Source organism: Pipistrellus kuhlii, unplaced genomic scaffold, assembly GCF_014108245.1.
Source record: "Pipistrellus kuhlii isolate mPipKuh1 unplaced genomic scaffold, mPipKuh1.p scaffold_m20_p_3, whole genome shotgun sequence".
Taxonomy (NCBI): Eukaryota; Metazoa; Chordata; class Mammalia; order Chiroptera; family Vespertilionidae; genus Pipistrellus; species Pipistrellus kuhlii.
The window spans coordinates 843,220-867,844 of record NW_023425529.1 but is presented as its reverse complement, the minus strand read 5'-3'; the positions used below and the strand labels follow the sequence as shown (position 1 = coordinate 867,844).

Here is a 24,625-nt window from a genome sequence, read left to right as displayed (position 1 = left end):
TCGTGGACACCTGATTAAGGAAGCTCAGGGCCTCTCTCTCTTCCCGTAGGCATGTCAGCTTCTCTTGCAGCAGCAGCAGCAGCAGCAGCAGCAGCAGTTGTTACAAAACCAGAGAAAGATTTCTCAAGCTGTGCGCCAGCAGCAAGAGCAGCAGGTACATGGGATTGCAAGGGGCCCTCTCTGGTGCTCTTCGTAAGGAGTGCATTTCTACGAAACCTCTTTGATAGCAAAAATGAATCCTATGTAATCTCATCTTTTCCTGGGATGTTCGGGACTTGGCCTTACTGTGTGTCTGTTCTCCCTCGGGCCTCCTTGCTCTGGACTGCCCGCCTCCAGCTGGCTCGAATGGTGAGCGCACTGCAGCAGCAGCAGCAGCAGAGGCAGCCGAGCATGAAGCATTCACCGTCTCATCCCATCGGGCCCAAGCCACATCTAGACAACATGGTACCCAACACTCTGAATGTGGGGCTCCCAGACCTTCAAACCAAAGGGCCAATACCTGGATATGGTTCCGGTAAGTTGTTAGTGATGAGAATTTACTTTTTTTTAAGCCTGTGGTAAGGATTGACCCTACCTTACCCTCTGTTTTCATAACAGCCATACAAAGTGCATATAGTCTTAGGTCTGTCTTACAAATGAGAGGTATCTGAGTTATCAACATTTGAGAGTTTCTACCCTGTTTCCCCAAAAATAAGACAGTGTCTTATATTAATTTTTGCTCCCAAAGATGGGCTAGGTCTTATTTTCAGGTGATGTCTTATTTTGCCATGAAGAAGAATACAGTACACATTTATTGTTAAATGAAAATAAAGGAAATTTATTAACTGTATACGGTACGGTCATATGGTAGTTGTCAACACAAACCAGACAAACTGTGAATCCCACAGTATCAAGAATTTACTCATTTATTCAATGACAATTATGTCATCATCTTCTGAAGATCATCATAACAATCCAATTCCTGAATTTCCTGGTGAATTTCTTGTGACTCCATTTCTTTCAGAATCAGTGGATCAAATCTGTCATGTTTAGCCTAGGGGGACCTTATTTTCGGGGGATGCCTTATATTTCACTCAGAAGGAAACCTGTAAGTGGGTCTTATTTTCGGAGGATGTCTTATTTTCGGGGAAACACAGTATAGGTTTCAGAAGCTGGTCACACAGTGAGTAAATAGCAAAGACAGGGCTCCAATTTCTGACCGGAAAGCAGTCTTTTTATGTGGATGAATGGCAGTCCCCTTCCCCAGAAGTAGGAATTTTTAAAAACTGGTTTAAATGTTTGCATATGCTGAGAGTGCTACAGGTACCTGAGGTTATAACATATTAAAACATATACAGGTTGAGGTGTTTAACTTGACTGATAAAATGGAAGAAAATGGAGAACTAAAATTAAATTTGTAAGGCAAACTGATAAAATTCTTCTGATATTTGTATTTCATCTGATTTAAATAGAATTAACACAAGTAAGGCTACACCTTTGACATTCATAAAGAATTTCTTGGCAGGCAAATCATAGCTCTTTGAGAACTGAGAAACATGTTGTAAGCAGAATCCAATCAGTGAGGCAACAGTGATTTAAAAATAAATTTCAAAAATTAAAAATGTACCACACACCATAGCAGGTTTCTTCTCAGATTGACGTTTAGATTTTATTTTGGTGAAGAAGGTACTCTATTACGCAAACTCAGAAGCAAGAAAACCTGCAATCCATGCTCCTAGGTGGCAGGGTGACCCTGGACAAATGACCTTGCTCTCTGTGCTCTAGTCTGTGAGGCACCTACTTATAAATGTTTTTATTTCTTTCAGAGAGAGGAAGGGAGAGGTGGGGAGAGAGAGAGAAACATCAGTGATGAGAGAGAAACATCTATTGGCTGCCTCCTGCACATGCCCTACTGGGGATTCAGCCTCGGTGTGTGCCCTGACCGGGAATTGAACTTGGACTCCCTGGTTCATGGGGTGACGCTCAATCACTAGCAACACTGGCCAGTCTCAATTATACTCTTTCTTAAAAATGACCCACCTGAGAACTGACTTAAATTCAATATATTCTTTCTACCACTTGGCACAGAAGGGCAGACTCTCCACCATCCCATATCTTCCTAGGGCATGCTCATCTGAGTATAGAACACCAGGTTACCAGGAAAGGATGAGCCTCCCATAATAACTAATGAAGGTCGTTATCTCCTGGGTTTCCAGTCTGCTGTTTCATCATGCTTTCTGTTAAGGATGAAGCTTGACCTAAGAACCTGGGTGTTTTGGTATGTGTTGAGTTGTTCCGAATTTAGACACCATACGCCAGGGGTAGGGAACCTTTTTTCCTGCCAAGGACCATTTGGATATTTATAACATCTTTCACAGCCATACCAAATTATCAACTTAAAAATCAGCCTGCTATATTTGGTCAAACATTTAATTAACTCACCCCTATGCCTTGGCAGGACCAGACCAAATGATTCCACAGGCTGGACTTTCCCCACCCCTGTTATATGCTGTAAGAAAGCAGGACAACTTTGCTTCCATTTCTTTGTATCAAAGAATATGTAGTTCTCAACGTAGAGCCCAGGCAGTTCAAAGCACAGAGAGCATTTGCAAAGTTTGCAAGCAGTTTTTCCATGTATGTAAGTGCTATGGTGCTTTTCAGCTCTTCTCGGGATTCATCCCTAGAGCATGTGTCAGGTGGGAAGAAAGGCACCTTCAAACAGCTTGAACATTCAGGTTACTGACAGTACTCTTAAAACACATTTTCAAGAGTCTTTGTGGTTCAATGGATTGGGCATCATCCTGTTTACCAACAGGTTTCTGATTTGATTATGCGTCAGGGCACATGCCCAGGTTGCAGGCTCGATCCTAGGTTGGGGGTGTGGGAGAGGCAGCCAAGCAGTATTTCTCTCTAACATCAATGTTTCTCTCTCTCGCCCTTCGCCTCTCTAAAAATCAGTGAAAATATTTTTTAAGAAAAGACGTTTTCACAATGCATTAGGTAAAGCCTGTGGATAAACTTTATTGTGTGATTTTCTTAAACTGGGTAATATTAGTGAGACCTAAAGTCATGATGAATTTAGTGACAATCAGTCTTTAGAACAGCTTTAATATTTTCTGCCTCCTATTAAAAAGTAAAATTATACTTTGACTTTGAATCTGTTTTTAGCACATATACCTTTCTTATTTATTAAGAATATTGAAAAATTTTATCATGATGCCTTGCTAGATTAATGGTGTTATTTGTGATTATTGTTTTCATCTTAACTATTCCTAATAGCTAAAGGATCAGAGTTCAATATACACACACATATGCATTTATGAAAAAAAGTTTGTTTTATATCATATTGTTGTTTCATAAGTAACTTACACATTTAACTATGTATTAAAATCCTATTGAAGCAAGGAAAAAGAACATATTGACTTATTAACCTGTTTACATTTGATAACTTATAAAATAACTGGAGGCTGGGTGAATGAATTCGTGCATGTGTGGGGACCAGCCGGCCCACCCTGATCAGGACTCATAGGGACTGAGCAGGCCAGGGGGAGGGCCTGCAGGAGGTTGGCAGCCAGCCCCGCCCCCGATCAAGATAGTTGGCAGGCCTCAATGTGAGTAATAGCAACAGGTCATTCCAGTTGTTTTGGTCGCTTGGCCTTTATATATATATATATATATATATATATATATATATATATATATATATGTAGCTAAATTAATTTTATTAGGACTTTATCATATTAATTGTAATCTGACCAGTTTTAATCTTCCTTTCAAGGTACATTTTGTATCATTTTTCTTAATGTATATTACCTTATTTAAATTGAAAAATATATTTTTTAGACTCAAAGTAAGTGATTTGGCTGCCTGTTTTGAATAAATCTATAGCTATAAATTTTGATAAAAGTATATTTCAGGCTTATACAGAGATTAATTTTTTTTTCAAAAAAGATTATATGGCAAAGATGTAACAAAAGTAATAGTATTTTAATCTTTCTAATGCTGAGTGTATCAACCTAAAAAAGATAACCTGTGGGTAAAGGTAGCAGGAATAATTAAAAGTATCTTAATTCTTGATAAAGCCTCTTTTGGTATATTTTCTCAAAATTAAAAAGTTAAATGACTTTTGATGGCTTAATTAATTTTTATTTGATTGTTTCTGTAAAACAGATGTTTTTTAAAAATCTCTTCTTATAGCAAAATTGAAAATTAAATTGTCAGATGATAATGACCTATCTAAAAGTTATGTTTTAGTATATATGTTATCAAACCTGGGGGGGGTAGAATATACTTTTAAAATAATTCAAAGAAGTAAGTGATGTTATTTAAAAAAAAAAAAAAAAGTAATGTCATACCAAAACTCCTTCTTTTCCAATTTGCTTATTCATATAAAATTTATTAGTGCTTTATGTGTAAAAAGTGTAAAAATAGGCATAAAGTAGCATGAATTTGATCTCATTTTAATAAGTCATAGTCATATTAACGCAAAAAAAACAACAACAAAAAACACATTGAAATGTGTAAATAATTTTTGTGAGTTTATTTGAGCCAAACTGTCGACATATGCAACCTCAATGAATTGAGATAATGCTCCGGAGAATGGTGGGTTACATCTGTATTTATACATTGCAATCAAAGGAGGGACATAGGTGGGTTACATGAAATCCATTGGCGATAGACTAGAGAGGCGGGAGAAAGCAAAGTGAGAAAACCCTTGGGATTGGAGAAAAAGTAAAATGATGGACACGAACTTAGTGGGTACAGGAACAATTAACATGATAATGAAGGAATTTGTGGTCTCTGGCCCAGCGCCCAATACATTAGGTTGTGCCCCAAGGGGTCCAGAAAAAGGGAAGATACAAGCTACCCAACATCTCACAGGATATGTTATTATAGTTGCAAAAAGACAGATAGGCTCAGCTAAGGTAAAGGTTGACCTTGTCAGTGAAGATACTGGCCTAGGACGTAACTGCCCATCATCACTTTTTTTAATTACAGTTTAATTTCAGTTTAATTGTGGTGACTTTAGGTCTCTGAGTTTGCAGGACCACCATGCAGGCCTGAGCTAGTCAAGTCAGCATGTGGCCCCTTCCGTCCACAGTCATTGGTAGCTGAACTAATTGTCAAAACAACCACGCATCTTAATAGAAAATGCATTTCCAATAAAATCTTATTTTTTATGTTTAAAATGCATCCACATTTATAATATTTATGTGTGCATACCTAGTGAAAAGTAAAGTTATGAATATTATAGATTTTTAAAATAGCAGGAGAGTCATTTGTATCTATGAATGTCACACTATCATGTCCATGTGGACATGGACTAGAACTGGTGTGTGAAATGGGCAACTGAGTGATTTGTTTTTCTTGTAATGTGTTTATTATAGTCATTACAAAAGCAGTAGTTTGCTTTTTAATCTACAATAAAAGGAGTAAAAGAAAATAGAGAACTACAAAGGGAGTGAAGGAGGGAACAGTGAAGGACAAGTTCATTTGAGAGAGTTTCCTTCAGATGCTAATCACTGAGCCAATGGTAGTGATGAACAGATGATGAATTAAGATGCCTGGCAGCGGGAGAAAGGACCAATAAGACACACAAAGGGCCGAAGCCGGTTTGGCTCAGTGGTAGAGCATCGCTCTGCGGACTGAAGGGTCCCGGGTTCGATTCCGGTCAGGGGCATGTGCATTGGTTGCGGGCACATCCCCGGTGGGGTGTGTGTGTGTGCAAGAGACAGCTGGTCGATATTTCTCTCATCGACGTTTCTAGCTCTCTATCTCTCTCCCTTCCTCTCTGTAAAAAATCAATAAAATATATATATTTTTTTAAAAAGACACACAAAGGGTTGTTTTTGTAAGAACGATAAGATAGATAAAAGGGATATACTGGAGAAATGAGTCGCTAGGAAGGCAAGGGGCATGTCTTATCTCTCTGTTACCTCAGTTGCTAACATAGCACCCGGCACAAATTAGGTTCTCCATAAATATTCGTTAAACTGAGCTAAATGGTTTGTTTGAGTTGAGTTCAAGTGTTGGTAAGCTGGAGAATTGCAGGGAGGCCACTTGGTGGACTGAGCAAGTTTGGTTTTAATGAAACGGCAGTGTAAGAAAGTCAGCGTTCTCCTGGGTGTAGAGGTCTGATCGCTCAGGAGTACCCCAGAGATCACAAGCGGTGTGCCCTCTGCTTTCTGTTAATGCAGCTCAGAGCCTGGGGCCCAGAACCCGCCCTCCGGGCTTCTGAGTGCACTCTGTCCTGATGTCATTGCCAGCCCTGCATAGCATCGAGAAAAAGAGATTCATGTACAATCTTGCACTGACTTTTTTTACCCTCTCAATGGTTTTGGGTTTGTAGGGTGAGCCTTTCAAGGCAGTTTCATCTTCTGTCCTTCCTAACGCCTCTTTAATGTTTTTCCTTACCAAACCTTGTGATTTAAAGATGCTGCTATATTTTGGGGGCATTGGATCTGCAAGTTTCTAATGAGAATGATGCCCACTTTGCTTAAGGTTCAGGCGGACTCCCCTTTCCTATGATTAATAACTCTTACTAATTTTCTACACTTCATGTGTCACAAAAGAATTCTACACAGCTGAAATGTAATACCTTTAATTCACTATGAGTTTTAGAGAAATTTTAAAGCAAACGTTAAAGGAAATTAATGTGTAAGGAATGGTTCCTTGTCCTTCTACTAATCCCTACATTCTTGTTTTTAATCTTCACCAGAATCCCGAGTTATTTTCAAAAGCTCTTTCTCAATGACTGGAACCAGCTTTCAGATGGCCTGGAATCCAAGCACCTTGGGCTGGTTTTCTCTGTCAAAGGTAGAGGTGTAATTTGCCCAAGGAGCTGTAACACACTTAGGCCATTAAAGTTTATGTCAGAGAAAGCCCTTGTTCCGTTCAGCTTCCCTGCCCTCCAGTCTTATTTCAACTCAGCTGCATAGGACAAAAGATGAAAATATCTTAAACCCTATTTTTAAAAATTGTTTAATTTGAAATAATTCCAGCTCATACCAAGGATTTCTACTCTCCACCCTTCAGTTACTTAGACTAGTGAAGTCAGTTACAAAGAGTGTGAAAGAAGAGTTCTTTCTATTTATAGCAACATTTTGAACATGTCAAGAGGGTGTTAGAAATGGACTTGAACTTGATTTATTATGCATTTGTAGAACTATACCTGACAACTAGGAGAAGCACGGGGGCGGGGGGGGGGGGGGGGGAGACACCACATGTCCTGGACCCTCAGTGGAATTTGGGTAAATGGTATTTAGGAACCAATAAAACGCCAGCAGATGGTAGGAGAATAAAGTGGATGCAGCATGGAGTCTTGCCTGGCCAGAGCTGCACGTTCTAGAACAAGAATAGATTGGCTTTTGGCTCTTACAAGCCACCTGAGCTTCGGCATGGGGAACCCTGATCACTCTCTGGGTTGCTACACTTACTATAGCTCTTAATCTTCTCTCTGGTTACTCATTGTTCTTCCCTTCTCTTGTTTCTTTGCTTTATTTTAGTCCTTTATTTTACTTTTATGACAGTGGGTTTGAAAAATGTTAAGTACATTGTGATCCCAAATGGATGGTGGACCTTGCAAAACTCCCATCACCGAGTCTCTCGCTTTGGCTCTCTCCTGTCCAGCCCTCTGCAGTGGGAAAGCATTACCCACCAAAACTCTTGCAGAAAGCCTGACACCCGAGGCTTACCTGGGGGACTCAGGGCAAAGTCAGCCTCCTACTAATTACCTGTTTGAGCTTTGGGATCTGATCACTGCATGAAAACTTTTTTCAAAGTGATCTCTCAGATTCTGTCCTGGCCTTCATCTACCCATTCTCACCTTGCCAGTTCTCTTTCTAAAATACCAACCTAGCTACTGCTCTCTTGCTTGCTTAAAATTTTCTTTATCTCCTGTCTTAGAGGGGAAAAGGTCCAAACTCCTTTCCCTGATATATAAAGACCCTGCATGACATGACTCTTCATTTCTCCCCCACCTCCTGCCACTCTGCCTCCATCCATAGTTAGCCAAGCATCGGAACTACAGCAGACTCTCATGCCTTAAATATTGTCATGAGTTAGAGCTTTGTACTTGGTTTCCTTGATTTCCTTACATACCTCCCCTAGGTCCCAGGTCAAATTTCCCTTCTTCTGCAAAGCCTTTCCTCCCAGTGCCCTTACCACACCTCATAGCTGCTCTTATTTTTAAGTTAGTTGCACGTGTGGACACCTCCACCTCCGTTGGAGAATCTGGCTCCAGCATTCTATTTGGTACAAATGTCAGCTAAATTAATAGGTGGGCGAGATGGTCTGCATGACATGGCAGTCATACACACTTTCATACCTTAACAGTTGTTACGTTTTTTAGCAAGCAAGAGCCAAGATCAGTATTTTGAATTAAAATGTCTGTTTATGGATGAAACTCCTTGAGAATTAGTCTTTAAGTTACAAATGAATCCATTCATGGGTTCTGCCTCAGAACTCGTGTTACTGATACTAGAAATGTACAGAAAGACATAAAATGTGGTTCTCTGTTTCAGGCTTCAGCTCTGGCGGCATGGACTATGGCATGGTTGGCGGGAAAGAGGCTGGAACGGAGTCTCGCTTTAAACAGTGGACCTCCATGATGGAGGGACTGCCCTCTGTGGCCACACAGGAAGCCAATATGCACAAAAATGGTAAGAGCAAGCAAAGCATTATGGGTTGGCGCTCTTCTGACCCTCAGCAGGCCTTGAAGTGTCCTGTAAAATTATTGTAAAGCATGGATATAAGGTCTCGGAGTCTTCCTTCAGCCTTCGTTTCAATGAATAGTAATTGGCTTGGACTCAACTCTGTCTATGAGAGCCAAGGATAAATAGGAGAGGGACCGCTGCTGTGGCTCCCTGGCAGGCCTCAGCCCCGTCAGCCTGTAGCCGTCCATGGTTCCTTTATAAGCCACTCCTAAAAGCATGCCCACCCAGCGGCTGCTCCAGTGGCCCCTTGGAGCTCTCTGCCTGCTATCCCAAAGCACGTCATTTGATTTTGTGCCACAGAATGAATAACGATTTGTAGAAACTATAAAATCTGTTTCTGAATTCAGTAGTCCAGGCCCATCACCTGTAGCTTCAGGCACTTACACTACTTCCTTCCCCAAAGACTTTTTTTTTTTTAATATATATATATATTTTATTGATTTTTTACAGAGAGGAAGGGAGAGGGATAGAGACTTGGAAACATCGATCAGCTGCCTCTTGCACACACCCTACTGGGGATGTGCCTGCAACCCAGGTACATGCCCTTGACCGGAATCAAATTTGGGACCTTTCAGTCCACAGGCCGATGGTCTATCCACTGAGCCAAACCAGTTTTGGCTTTTCCCCAAATACTTTATGCATGTATGACAATAAGTACAAAATGGCCTGTGAGGATACTGCGAAGGTAGAACAGCCATTTGCCTCTTCAGAGCTAACAGGTGATATTTTCCATTTCCTTAGCAAGCTCCAAGGGACTCGAGCTTTTCGTGCTCTGCTACTGCACTGCGCTGTGCCCTTGAGTGGATTTCTTTCAGAGGCTCCAGAAAGTCAGTGACTTCTTAGCTGAGCAGGGAGACAGTTTTGATGATACCCCTAGGCCAAACCAAGCAGATTCTTTTAACCAACATTTTTATACACACATAGATATTTTAATACATAGCCTTTGAACTAATTTTATCAGTTCATAAATAGGACCCTAAGAATAGATCAAGTGACACAATACAGCATGTAAAATTCGTTTGAGAAATATTATAGGTAGAATGGTATCTCACAGAGACTGAAAATGTTATTTAAAGTAAAACTCATTTTTTTGTTAGTTTAAGGGAATTTTAAGCATTTGATTTTTTTTTCCTGCCTCGTGGCATCTAAAAGCGGGCACTGACAAAACCGCTGTAATGCTCTCAGGAAAGCACTTACAAAGGATTTGCTGTTCTTCGTGTGTGGGGCCATGGATCTCAGAGCTGCAGAGTTCACTGCTGGCCTTGTGCTGGCAACGACCCTGGGCAGGAATTCCATCTCATGGCTTTGGAATTTAAAGCAGTTGCAGATGCTTTTCTCTCTGGTGGACTGCCCTGCGTTTATATTCCTTCTGCCGGCAAAACTAGGCCTGATCAGCTCTAGAGAACTTGGGTGGGTAGTGTCGATACAAATGTAGTTAAAAAGCCTTCTTATGTGCTGCAAGTTGTTTAATGTTTTTATTATTTCTCACTCTTGAGTCATTAGTATAGAAACTGTGGGGATAATGTGTGTTTATAGTTTATGAAAGTTTCGTTAACTTCATAAGACCATGGAACTTTAAAACTGAAAGGAACATTCAAGAATGAAAATAGCCGAAACCGATTTGGCTCAGTGGAAAGAGCATCGGCCTGTGCACTGAAAGGTCCCAGGTTCGATTCCATCAAGGGCATGTACCTTGGTTGCGGGCACTTCTCCAGTGGGAGGTGTGCAAGAGGCAGCTGATTGATGTTTCTCTCATCAATTTTTCTAATTCTCTATCTCTCTCCCTTCCTCTCTGTAAAAAATCAATAAAATATTTTTTTAAAAAAAGAAAAGAATGGCCGAGACCGGTTTGGCTCAGTGGATAGAGCGGCGGCCTGCGGACTGAAAGGTCCTGGGTTGAATTCCGGTCAAGGGCATGTATGTACCTTGGTTGCGGGCACATCCCAGTGGGGGTGGTGCAAGAGGCAGCTGATCGATGATTCTCTTTCATCAATGTTTCTAACTCTCTATCCCTCTCTCTTCCTCTCTGTAAAAAATCAATAAAATATATATTTTTTTTAAAAAAGAAAAGAATGAAAATAGTGCTATATGCATGAGTAAGAAACTGAAAGACTCAGAAACCTGAAATGAATTGTTCATGATCATCCCTCTTATTAATTACCGTATTTTTCGGACCATAAGACGCACCGGACCATAAGACGCACCAGTTTTTAGAGAAGGGAAATGAAGAAAAAAAGATTCTGAAACAAATAGTGTCCTAAAATATTTTATGTGCATTAAAACCCAACATCACAGTCATAAACACATGTAATCAACCCTGTAAAGTAAACAGCAGCATTTAGAACCATTTTAGAGCCGGGCAAGCACACAGAGACCACACAGAGCCGGGCAAGTAAAAAAACTTTTTTTTTAAAGTATATGTGTAGGCTATATTTGGACCATAAGACGCAGGGACTTTTTCCCCCCACTTCTGGGGGGAAAAAAGTGCGTCTTATGGTCCGAAAAATACGGTATGTACTGATCTCAAGTGTGACCCCTCATCCTAGTACTCTTTCTACTTCTTAAGCTTCAGAATACTGTATTTGTGTGAGTTTCTCTAAATAAAAGATTGACACGTTCTATTCACAGGAGTCCTTTCCAAGTGTGAATTAATTTCCTCTCTCTCTTGTCAGGCGCTATAGTGGCCCCTGGTAAGACCCGAGGAGGGTCACCATACAACCAGTTTGATATCATCCCAGGTGACACACTGGGTGGCCATACGGGTCCTGCTGGTGATAGCTGGTTACCTGCCAAATCTCCACCAACCAATAAAATCGGAAGTAAATCCAGCAATGCCAGTTGGCCTCCAGGTATTGTCCAGGAATTCTGAACAAGTTGTTTTTGCCATCCACTTTACTAAGGCATCTGCTTTCATTTGCTTCATTTAGTAATTATTGCCTGACAAAAAGTAAAGTATGTGATATGCTGTGGGAAGATAGAAAATTTCATTAGATACAGTCTCTGCTCTGTAGCATTCAGTCACGAAAATAAGGTGTTGACACTGATCGCCTGCAAGGTAAGCTACTGAGTAGTAAATACTGCGTGGACTTGGGATGAACTGAAGGAAGTCAGAGGAGGGGAATCCGGAGATAAAAGAAGGCGACTTGGAGCTGGGGCTTGGCATGCATTTGTCATAGGATGCTTTGTAACGTGGATTCTTCTGAAATAGCCATTGAATTGATTTATTTTTTAAGCAAGTATTTATTGTCAGGTTCACAGTAATGAGTGAATGAGAATATTTATTGCTTGCGCTCTCTCTCTCTCTCTCTCTCTAATACAAATAAGCTATTCGTTGTAGAAAAAAATGTTTAATGTAGTAAAGCAAAAATAAAAGAACATTTGGTATATGTCCTTCTAAACCTCTCTATATAGTTATATGTGTGATATGAGTATACTGAGTTTCAGTCTATTATAGTAGGCTTATATAATGCCTGTTGCTCATAAATAATGCATATTGCTTTCCTTCATCGTGATTAGAAAAATAAAATTTTATTAACACATCACATAACTTCAAATGTGATTGAAATTAACCAATAAAAATTGTCAACACTATTTGTACATATTCCAGGCTTTTTCATCATAAGCCTAATTATTCCTGCCAGTTGTCCCTGCACATTTCGTGTGGTAGTGGACATTTGTATTGTGTTTTCTACTGTGCATCTGAGCCAGTTTCCGGTGAGATAAATGGGAGAAGCCACTGACCCCCAACCTAGGTTTTCTCTCAGTTCTTGTCCTAAATGCCTGAATAGTTCTCATAAGGACCATGCCTTAATCCTGTCCCTGCCCCTAGGCCTGGGTTTCCCTGGGAGCAGGAAGAGCAGGTATTAGGACTAGATACTGATGAGCTCTGGCATTAACTTCACAACCATAGAGAGACAGAAGGTTGACAGGGTGTGATAACACAAAAGTATATAACAGAGTATATTTTCAGGATGACATTTTTTAAAAATGCTATGATGAAAATCTGAAATAGATTATTTAGACTTTACAGATCTATTTCTTATATCAAAAAATAACTTTAGTGTACCATTTTTTGAACAGCCTTCTACCTCTTGCCTGGTCAGTGTGGCTCAGTGGTTGAGTATTGACCTATGAACCAGGAGATCACTATTTGATTCCCAGTCAGGCACATGCCTGGATTGTGGGCTTCATCCCCAGAGAGGGGCATGCGGGAGGCAGCTGATCAATAATACTCTCTTATCATTGAGGTTTCTATCGCTCTCTTTCTCTGTGAAATTAATAAAAATATGTTTTAAAATAAAAACCTCTAATACTTGTTGTTCTTCTCTCAGAATTCCAACCAGGAGTGCCATGGAAAGGTATCCAAAACATTGACCCTGAATCTGATCCCTATGTCACCCCAGGAAGTGTGCTGGGGGGTACAGCCACATCTCCCATTGTAGATACTGACCACCAACTTCTGCGGGATAACACCACAGGTAAATAAGTCAAGCATCCTGTGTTGATGATGATTCAACACCCAACATTTTCAAATGTGTCAACCTGTGGCTTCATTTATACTTGCTACTATCTAATAATTTAACCAGAAAATGTAAGAACATAAAGCTTTTCCAAGTTTCATTTGTTATACTGACATTTATCTGCAATATTTTCATCTTATTTTTCATCTGTCACTCAAAGGGTCTAATTCTTCCCTCAACACCTCGCTGCCTTCACCTGGTGCCTGGCCCTACAGTGCCTCTGACAACTCCTTTACCAACGTTCATAGCACTTCAGGTATAAGTGTGACCTGTTTATTTCCTTTTACACAGGAAATTGGCATGTATTTCTTAGCGAATACTTTTATAGTAGTTGAAGAGCAGCAATATGTCAGCATGGATGGAGGCACAACTCTGTATTGACCATGGTCCAGAGGACCTTGTAGTGTCAGGAGGGCAGGAGGACACAGCTTTAGGACAAAGCAAATGGTGATACATTCACAGAGAGCTGTCAGTGTTGAAAGAGGTCAGAGGTTATATCCTGATGGCACAAGTGCTTTCCTTTTAACCAGTCTGCTAGGAGAATCAAGGGCCACGGGAAGAACCAGGCAAGTCCAGGTGGTTATTCCTAAGGCAGCCAATTATAGCTTGCTTTTCCCTAAAAGTCCTTCCACTTTCAGACAAAGTCTATGGGCAGCCCTGGCCGGGTAGCTCAGTTGCTTAGAGCATTGTCCCAATACACCAAGGTTGCGGGTTTGATCCCCACTCAGGACACATACAAGTCTCACCAATGATGCATAAGTAAGTGGGACAACAAATCTCTCCCTCTCTTTCTTTCTTTCTTTCTCTCTCTCTCTCTCACTCTCGTTCTCGCTCTCGCTCTCTCTTTCCTTTCCTCCCCCCCTCCACTGCTTTCCTTGTCCTCTCTAAAATAAATAAATAAATTTTTAAAGGCTAAGGGAAAACAAGAGGACCTTGATTAATTCTACCAACAACCTTTGTTGAGTTCCTTTTTTGTTGTTTTGGGGGAAGACTACGGAATGGAAAAGTAATGGCTATATAATGGGTATAATAGAGTCTTTGAAGTTGCTCACTTAACACAATGCCTTACAGATTGGGAGAGAAATCATTAGTAATTGTCACTTTGGTCTTGGAAAAGTTGGACCTTAACCCATTCAAGTCATTACGGCTTCAGTTCTTTGTCTACTCTAGGCAAAAGTAAATAAAACAAGTCCTTAGCTACCTACTAAGACTGCAGGTTAATGACCTTACAAATTATTTTCTTTTTACCGCTGTCATAGCAACAGTGCAACAATAATCTGTCATTTTATTGAGTGCTCCTGTAAGCCAGGCATACGTTCACAAAACCATATAGGTTTTAAGTGTACAACTCAAGAAGACATTATCTGCACACTGCATCATGTGCTGATCGCCCCAAGTAGTCTCTTTTGTCCCCATTTTACCCCTTTTGCCCACCTCCACCTACTCCCCAGCTATAACCACACTGTTATTAGCATAAATTTCATTTTTTTCTTTTTAAGGTCCTTTTTTGATTTTTAAAAAATATTTTTTTAGCCGAAGCCGGTTTGGATCAGTGGATAGAGCGCCAGCCTGTGGACTGAAAGGTCCCAGGTTCGATTCCGGTCAAGGGCATGTACCGTGGTTGCAGGCACATCCCTAGTGGGGGGTGTGCAGGAGGCAGCTGATTGATATTTCTCTCTCATCGATGTTTCTAGCTCTCTATCTCTCTTCTTCCTCTCTGTAAAAAAACAATAAAATATATGTAAAATTTTTTTTATTGATTTCAGAGAGTAAGGTAGAGGGGAGAGAGAGAAACATCAATGATGAGAGAGAATCATTGATTGCATGCTCCCTACTGGAGATCGAGCCAGCAACCTGGGTATGTGCCCTTGTCTGGAATCAAACCTGAGACCCTTGAATCTGCAGGCTGATGCTCTATCCGCTGAGCCAAACCAGCAAGGGCTTTTCTTTTTTTTTCTTTTTTTTTTTTTTTTTCTTTTTTATTATATAAGAGAGAGGAAGGGAAAGGGGGAGAGAAGGAAACATTCATGTAATACAAAACATTGATCAGCTGCCTTCTGCATGCCCCCTACTGGGGATCAAACCGGCAACCTTTCAGTGCACAGGACCACACCCAACCAACCACTGAGCCACACAAGCCAGGGCTCAGCATGAATTTTTATCTTTTACTAAAAGTAAGGAGGTTCTGGTGTTACCGCATTTTGTAGATGAAGAAACTGAGGTTCAAAGAGCTAATGTAATTTGCCTCAGATCTGAATGTATAAAGGAGCCAACTCAGTATTTCATGTTTTAACCACTGCCCTACATTATACTTTTGCAGGACTTCTTCCTTACATGTAAAAACCCATTTTCACCTAACTCTCTTATTCCTATAACTGCCCATATCTCAGGTTTATCTGATTTATCTTTTGTCTATAATTGGACATTCACCTGAGAGATGGCCCAAGAATTAGCCCAGATATGTCTAAAACTGAACATATACTGTCCCACCTCCAAAATGTATCTTTCCTTTTTAACTAAACTCTGTATTTTTCTTAGTGATGTGCTCATGTATCGCTAAGTCACAAAATGTCAGTGTTGTTTTGTTCTTTCATTTCTCCCTTGTTCCCTGGATCCAGGCAGTGATGATGTCCCCAAGTGGTGTAGTCTGTCGTTGTACCTCTCTTATCCATGCCTCTGTTCCATTCTGTTTGCTGTCACCCAGGTTTTCGATCCTACTTTATATACGACATACTGAACCTACGGGGAATCCCCTCCTGATCGCTCCGGCAGTCCCCCCCCCCACCTTCAGGGCCTCCTGTACCCTCTGCCCCGGTGGAATGTGTTCTGCCAGAATTGGGGGAAAGCATATTTGGTACAGAATGGGTGTAAACTCGGAGCCCATCTGTTTATGTAAATCCTTCAAGGCCTGTCTTTGCAAAGCCTTTGCTGGCAGTTCAGTATTGTCTTTCTTCTCTGTGTATTGAGCATATCTGATGTTGCCTGGGGTTACCAATTTTGTTGTTCACCTGTTTTGTCTTCCCATATGACCTTGAAGTTCTTGGGAATAACTATATTACCCACACACTGATTTAGCATCTTAACGCATAGTAAGCCCTTAGAGAATATTTGTTGATTATATTTTTAAAAATCTGTTTGAATGTTGATATCTAATATTCTGGATATCAAGGATAATTTTCTAATGTAATTTCCATTAAGTCAATAAGAATTTGTAGAATGTTTTAGTTCTGCTAGGTTTCATATTCTATATCTAGAAGTCTAATGGATTCAGGAATACTGTTCAATTTATCTTCCCTTTCGGGCTGTGTTTAGTTAAGAAAGCAGTAGGGAATTGGATATCTTATTAAAGCTGTATTCCATTTGTTAATTTGCCAATTCAGAGTAATAGTCATTGAAATTTTTATATTTAGTAAGCTCAAAAACTATTATTTTGCATTGCTGCTTTTTAAATGTACACTTACTGTTTTTAGAATTCAAATGTGTGTGTATGTGTGTGCGTGCACAGAAGTTATATGTATTAGGTGACAAAAGTAACCGATTTAACCTTACTCCTTCCTCAATTTTCTTACAGCAAAGTTCCCTGATTACAAATCAACATGGTCCCCAGATCCCATAGGACACAACCCCACTCATCTCTCCAACAAGATGTGGAAGAACCATATTTCCTCAAGGAACACTACACCGCTGCCCCGCCCACCGCCTGGTCTGACCAACCCCAAACCATCATCTCCCTGGAGCAGCACAGCACCACGATCAGTCAGGGGGTGGGGGACACAGGACTCACGGCTTGCCTCGGGTGAGAAGGATCTGCTTAAAGGAGCATCCTTGTTCAAACACAAAGGTCTTATGTTAACACAAATGGTGAAGATATGAAGTCTTCACAAGAGAGGAAATCCAGGTTGGCTGGTAGAGGCGAAAGTACCCCTTGAGTGGAGAATTGCAGTCAGTGTAAGGCAAAGGGACCCAAGAACTAACTCCCAAGGTGCTAATGGAATAAAAGTGACAAATGGCAGAGTGAGAGCACTAGGAGGAAAATGTTGTCTTTTAGAGAAGGCATGAGAACGCATAGGGATCCAGGTCTCAGAGAAGAGAGCTGGCTATTCAGTGACAAGATAAAGGTGAGGGTGAGATGGAAAAGAGACACTGATTTATACGAGGAAAGAAGAAGCATGTGGGCTATATGAAAATGTCCTCACTCATGCCTTTTTAAATTCTCGGTGTGTTTTTTCCTAATCTTGTTTTCTGATTGCTTATAGGCTCTACCTGGAGTGATGGTGGTTCAGTTCGTCCTAGTTACTGGCTGGTTCTTCATAATCTCACTCCACAGGTAATTATGCATACTTGTGATTTTCTAGATAGAACTTAATTGTGTTAAGAGGGAGAACCTCAGAGATGTGGGCAGATACAAAAACTAATTTACTTCCTGTCACTGCAGAGAGGTCTAGCCTGCTGCTGAATGGGGGATGTTGGCCACTCAGCTTCACGCCTGCCTTCATGGTGATGTTAACATGTGTAGTTTATAAAATCGTGACAGTGGGGCATTATTACCTAGCGAATTCTGATTAGCAGAGATAACTTGCTATATAGCATATATATATATATATAAAAGGCTAATATGCTAAGTGCCTGACCAGTCACTATGACGTGCACTGACGACTAGGGGGCAGATGCTCCATGCGGAAGCTGCCATTTACAAGGACCTGGCACCCATAAAGCAATGCTGGGGTTCCCCTAAGTGGGACACAGGCCCCACCACCACCCTGGAGTGACAGCCCACCAGATTTGCCTGTTGGAATCTAGAACTAAGTGCGAGATAGCTATTTTAAGTGTTTTAACCACATGCAAAAAGTTACCTGTTTTTAATTACTAAAGACTTGAGACTTGATATTAACTCTTTTTCTGCTTCATAAATAATTAACCATCTGTCTCTGCAGAAGTAATGTGTCTATTTCATGAGGCTTAAATGCTTCGTGGGCACTTCTGATTTTTTCTGTGTTATACTTTTCTGTGTAGATGGCATCACTCCTTTCCATCATCAGAACATGCCCTCTAGGTTGTTTGTAGTGTGGTGGGACTTCAATTGTACCAGAGCACCCTCCCTTCACATTGGTTGCTTTGATAACTGACATATTTGCAGCAGCATTATGTTAAACATTCACATGAGGTTAAAGGAACCCATCGAAACTGAGCCCATACCCTTCATTTGGACTTGCCAGCACAACCTTTATAGCATCTTGTTAAAAGAGCTCAGTTAGGTGCCCGGCTGTGAGGCTCGGTGTTTGAGCATCGACCTATGAACCAGGAGGTCACAGTTCTATTCCCAGTCAGAGCACATGCCCTAGTAGGGGGCATGCAGGAGGCAGCCGATTGATGATTCTCTCGTCATTGATGTTTCTATCACTCCCTCTTCCTTCCTCTCTGAAGTCAATAAAAATATATTTTTTAAAAAGAGAGATTAATTAGACCTCCCTGTCTTCGACACACCAAATGATTTGTCTAGCATTGAATTAAAAAATGAATTTGTGTACACTTTGCTAAGCTAGCACTTCCAGAGTGGTTCCCATGGGGTATTAGTAGATGTCTGGCCTAATATGTTGGGAATGTATACTTGATTAAACAAAATTAAGCAGGTTACTTTACTCTGAGACTTTTTAGTTCCTTTAATATGCTAACATGTTACGATCCACTGTGGGGAAATAGAGCTTCTCCTAAATTTATTTGCCCAGTGAACTTATCTAAGGTTAGATAGGCCCCTTTTGTCACCAAATACACATAAATTTGTTAGTAAAACCAAGGCTTGTATTTCATGGTACATGCTGAGAAAGGCAGTTTCCTGAATACAATTAACATGAGGAAGAGACTGGATTGATTCTTAATCACAGTATCTAATAACTGAGCCAAAAGCCCCAGGTTATTTAGCTAATAGTTGACTAAAGCATGACGATTTTTTATAATCATCCTCAAAACTATAGCTTCCTCATTTTTTCTTAGTAGTCACACTAAGTGTGGTGTGTATAATGTGATTAGGAAGAAAGAAGAGATATACTGTGTTGAAATGAAACTGGGCACGCTAACCAGCTGTTCACTCCCATTTTATTTTTCACTCCAATTTTATAATATGAAAAATAGTATGTATATATGTGTATAAAAGGAATATAGGTGTTGGCAGTGTTTGTATTTAAAAATCAACACTTGCCAGTTAGCAGACTAATCTTAGTTGTAGTTTAAAAGAAGGTTATATAAAATCAAATCTTTGGTGCCCAGATAAATTTACTTTTTATTACCTAAAATATTTTTGGAAGACATCTATCCTGAAAATTTACTAGTGGCATATGCTGATACGCTTCTGCAGTCAATTGTTACTTTAAAAACAATGCTAAGAGCTGTTTCTCCAATCATCTATAATAATAAAAGCATAATATGCTAATTAGACCAAACAGCCTTCCAGACATCCTCCTGGACGACCTTCCGGACAAAGCTGGAGTAGTAAGGGCTGAGGCAAGCTGCCGCAGTTGTGAGATCCACGCCCCGTTTACAAATTTCATGCATCGGGCCTATAGTTTCTCTATATAAAAGGTTAATATGCTAAGTGTCCAACCGGTCACTATGATGTGCACTGACCACCAGAGAGCAGATGCTCCACGCAGGAGCTGCCATTTACAAGGATCTGGCACAAAGCAATACTTGGCTTCCCCTAAGTGGGACACAGGCCCCACAACCACCCTGGAGTCACAGCCTGCCAAATCGCAGCCGATGCTGCTGAGATCCCAAGGCACAAAATGCGGCCCATAGCCCAGCCCAGCCCAGAAACGGTTGCTTTGGGTGCCAGGTAATGATGTTACGTAGCAATGCCCAGCTTCTCCCTAGCAACTAGCCCCCTTGGAGTTTCTTCAGTTCAGGAACATTACTTGCTTTATAGCCAGGTGCAAACATTTTACACTTTAACAAATGTCTGTGAAGCATTTTCCCATGCCTCATCTCATTTGATCCTCACAGAAGTCCTGGAGTAGGTAGATAGGAGACTCAGTGGAATCCTATCTTCTTTTCATTAGCTAGAAAATGGAGATTTAGAAAGTTTAGAACACGACTGAAAAGAAGAAATGGTGGACCTTGAAAATGACTTCAGGTTTTCTCACTGCACAGAATATAGTCAAACACTGCTACAGTTAAATATTTCACCCTTTGTTCTCCCTGTGTGATCTACAATAATTATCTGCTTTGGGTTGATATTTACTGCTGTGTTGCTCACAGTTACCTGAAAGAGAAGTTGGGGTGATTCACTGGGCTGGAAAAGGTTTAGCTAAATCAGAAAACAGGTCTAATTAAGGAAGTTCATTCTATATACATAAAGCTCTTGCTGGGGCTGATGGCACACGTATTTTTGTGTGTTTCCATCTGTCATTGTCTATCGTGAATTTGGTTGACACTTCTATTATAGAGAAAGGGCGAATAGTGATATTAAAATATTTCTTCTGACTTCCTTTCTGTGTGCACGAATCCATGCACTGGGCCACTAGTTTTCTACTGGCTACGGGGAAACTGCCAGTCTCATCCTGCAGGGTTTCCATGGTAAAACCACAGAATGTTTCCCACTGCTGCTGCCAGTAGCGCTTTTGAAGGCTCTTCCAAAAGGAATCTGTTTCACTTCCAAAGAAATGAACTGAAATGTTGGATTGAGTAGCTTAAATAAACAGAGTTGAGATCTCGATACAAATAAATTAATCAGAGTGAATAAATAGATCTTTTCATTTGAGTCATCGGTGAGGGCAATTATCCCCAATCACTGAACATCTTAGTGATAAGATCCTTGCTAAGGTGAGCAAGCAACTACAACCTTTGGTCCCATTGGCAGTGGGCAGCAGAGGACAGAGCAGAAGGTAGAAATAGTTTCACCTTGAGATGGCCAGAGTATTATAGGAGAAAGAGGACATCAGAATAGTCTGTGAACTGGACAGCTGTCAGTACCTTAAATCATCAGATGGTTAGAAGTGCTTTCTTTGTGACTTTCTAGCTCTTTGTCAGGTTGTTAACTGGGGAGGTGGAAGACATTAGTAATGATGTTGAAAATTTTGTATTTCCTTAAACTCTTCTTTGGGTAGCATTTTATTATTTTTAAAGCTCTACAAATTAGCACTTTTACATCTTAAAGAATATAGACCACAGGTTGAATCATATGCTTTTGTTTTGAGCTGCACTTGTGCAAACTTTTTAATTTGCAAAATGGGCACATGAGATCTCTGCCCAATGCTTTGCATATCTTGAAGATGTCTGTATTTGATGCACTTTTTATTTTGAGTTCTTCATTCATCCCTCTGAGACTTTAGTACTAATACTCTTTACAAGACAGAAGCTCTTCTCGTTCTCATATATAAGAAAGGTCACTTGACTTCCTTTCACACCCACCTCCAGTTTTTATCTCACAAATGTCTTACTCCTTAGATTGATGGGTCAACCTTGAGAACCATCTGCATGCAGCATGGCCCACTGCTGACATTCCACCTGAACCTAACCCAGGGCACCGCCCTGATCCGATACAGCACCAAACAGGAGGCAGCCAAGGCCCAAACTGCACTGCACATGTGAGTACCCATCCTGTATGCTCACCGAGACCAGTACGCAGGAAGATGCACACATGAACGTTCTGGCACCTGCTTAATTAAACAAAGATGCACGAGAACACGCCCAAAACAGCACCATCCCATAGCAATTATTCGGTACTAAGGTGGCTCTTCTTTACCTGCTGAGCATGGATTGTCCTGTGTGCATCACAGGTCGATAATGAGGATTCCATAAGTGAAAAATGAGTGAAGTAGTGAATAAATTTTAAGTACAGTAAAACAAAGGTCAAGATCTATGGAAATGTGAAACCATAATTACTGTGTCTTTTTATAATCCTATCTAACTGCTTGCTCTGGCTTCTTTGTGGGTGATGGAATATTGTGGTCTTGATGGTCAGCAGGGGTTTTGCATCAAGTAGGTGGGACTGGATCAGACTTTGACCATCCCCTTCCCTGCCACTCTCAGACCGGTGGACAAGAAAGAGCTGACTCCCTGTGGCTGCATATGCCACCACAAACAGCTACGCACAGAACAAGCAAGTAACGGTGAGGCTCCAGCGGTGAGCCTGCCGCTGAGGTGGAGCAGCATTTCCAGGTGCCTGAAGCTGGGTCACCTTCATGCTTGGTGTGTGATCTTTTAACTCCCTTGTGGGTGGGGGAATGACATTATTCTTGACATATAAATTTCACACATCAAGGGATATCCATCTATAGTATCCTCCAATAGTCTTTGGATGTCTTGAGATTTTGTGATATTTCATTGCTTTAAATCAGTACCTAGAGGCCTGGTAAAAATGCAGGTTCTGACACTGTAACCCTGCATTTTGAAAAGCATCCCGGGGATGTGAACGCTTCTAGTCAAAGGACTGCACTTCGAATAACAAGGACTCGAAATGCTCGGTCCCCATGTGCTTTAGGATTTTCCTCAGATCCTTAGTTCTTCTCTCCCTTTTTTTCCAGGTGTGTGTTGGGAAACACTACCATCCTGGCTGAGTTTGCCACCGATGATGAAGTTAGCCGCTTTCTGGCACAAGCTCAGCCCCCTACACCTGCAGCAACCCCAAGTGCACCTGCAGCAGGTTGGCAGTCGCTGGAGACCAGCCAGACCCAGTCAGATCCCGTCGGACCTGCTCTGAATCTCTTTGGTGGGTCCACAGGGCTCGGGCAATGGAGCAGCAGTGCTGGCGGCAGCAGTGGGGCCGATCTTGCTGGCGCTTCGTTGTGGGGGCCCCCAAACTATTCTTCTAGCTTGTGGGGAGTCCCAGCTGTGGAAGATCCCCATAGGATGGGCAGCCCTGCTCCTTTACTACCTGGTGACCTTCTAGGAGGAGGGTCGGATTCAATCTGAACTTTGAACTTTCAACTCTGACCTCGTGACCTTTTTTGGAACAGCAGCAGCACTAACTTGACCTTTTCGTTTTTTTTTTCAACTTGCAATAAATACATTTTTAAAAGGAAAAAAGAAAACGGAGAGAGAAAAAAAAAAAAAAAAGGTGGGTCATTGACAGACTGTCTGAGCACATAGTTGCCTCCCTTATAACTTCAGTTTTTTCGTTTGGAATATGAATCCAAAAAGAGAACATATCACTCTTGAAATACTTGAATCATGAACGCCAACCTAGAAAGACAATGTGAAGCAAGTACACATACCATTTAAATTTAAACACAAAAAACATTAAAAAAAATTAGTTTCTAGTTTTTCACTTTTTTCATGTTATATGGAAGTTGTTGCTAAGAAACATATATACTGAAAAATAGCTTTTTAACTTTGTTTGCACTGGGTGTGTTTCCGTCCTTAGGTCTACCATGTTTGGGAGGGAGGGGAATTCAAAAGAATTGTTGGGGTGGGGGAGGGAAGACTTGACGGAGCCTCACTTTAAAAACAAAAACAAAAAAACCTAAAAAAAAAAAAAAAAAAAGGAAAAATTTGTGATTGGCTGGTTGATAAATACCAGTGTGTTCTGGCACATGTAACTGCCCAGGCATGCTCGTTCTGGTATGTGTGTGCACGTGTGTTCATGTGCATTCGCGTGCATCCTTCTCTCTGTCTCTCTGTCTCTGTGTGTGTGCGCGTGTGTGCCTGTGTCCTCTTCTGCCTCCTCCTCCTTCCTGACCCTGATTTCTCAGAAAGCTGCGTTGCTGACAGTCCATAGGCTGGCTGGCCGGCCATCTGCTTTTTACTTTTATTATCATTTTTTTTAACTATGAGAACACACAAGCACGGAGAGCCACTGCTGCTAAAGCAACTCCTTTGGACTGCATCAGAATGAGCAGAGTGCTTTTGGATGGTGAAAGCAGAGAGCTCCTTTCCATCTGCAAATCAGCCTGAGTGTGAGTTTTCTCCAGCTTTTCTTTTGACCTGGCAGTAGCGCGGAGCACTGCCAAGTCCAAAAATTTAGGAGAGCAGGAGGTACCTCTGGGAGCAGCTGTGTGTTTGTTTATTTCTGTTTTTTTAAAACAAGTGGCCACTAGGGCAATCTGAATCTCCGTTAAGTTTTACACAGGCCTTTTCATGACTCTGAATGGGAACAGATGATAAGTTAGTTTTTAATTACGTGATGTCTCAAAAGCAGGAAAACTGTGTTCCCCTCCTTTCTTGTGTAATCAGGTATGAGAAATTCATCAGAAAGTCAGGTGATGCTGAGTCCAACATTTCTATTCTCTCTCTCATTTTACGGAAACGGAAAAATGTAAGTTGTGGGCAGCCTCCTGTAAGCATCCGCAGCTCCTCCCTCTCTGCTGCTCTCTCGCTGAGCGTTACCTGTGCCAGGCCGTGGCGTGTTACAGCACCAGGCCATCACTGACAGAAACGTTTACTTAACGAATGTTCTTAAACCAGTGTGTACTTCAAGCG

General features: G+C 41.1%; 1 protein-coding gene across 13 annotated transcripts in view; it reads left to right on the top strand.

The window, feature by feature from the left end:
* Positions 1 to 23,469, top strand: part of TNRC6B (trinucleotide repeat containing adaptor 6B) — a 205,166-nt gene extending 181,697 nt beyond the window's left edge. For 11 of the 13 annotated variants that reach the window (XM_036459340.2, XM_045587460.1, XM_045587458.1 and 8 more), the window contains 10 exons: positions 50 to 154; positions 337 to 514; positions 8,502 to 8,639; positions 11,366 to 11,542; positions 13,025 to 13,171; positions 13,374 to 13,469; positions 16,785 to 17,009; positions 17,470 to 17,540; positions 21,653 to 21,792; positions 22,732 to 23,469. In XM_036459340.2, coding sequence (XP_036315233.1) covers positions 50 to 154; positions 337 to 514; positions 8,502 to 8,639; positions 11,366 to 11,542; positions 13,025 to 13,171; positions 13,374 to 13,469; positions 16,785 to 17,009; positions 17,470 to 17,540; positions 21,653 to 21,792; positions 22,732 to 23,119 — 1,665 coding nt within the window. In that variant the 3' untranslated portion in view covers positions 23,120 to 23,469. Of the gene's footprint in view, positions 1 to 49; positions 155 to 336; positions 515 to 6,697; positions 6,796 to 8,501; positions 8,640 to 11,365; positions 11,543 to 13,024; positions 13,172 to 13,373; positions 13,470 to 16,784; positions 17,010 to 17,469; positions 17,541 to 21,652; positions 21,793 to 22,731 lie in introns of all 13 variants that reach the window. The other 2 variants (XM_036459346.2, XM_045587461.1) reach the window with 2 other exon arrangements.
* Positions 23,470 to 24,625: the final 1,156 nt, after the last annotated feature.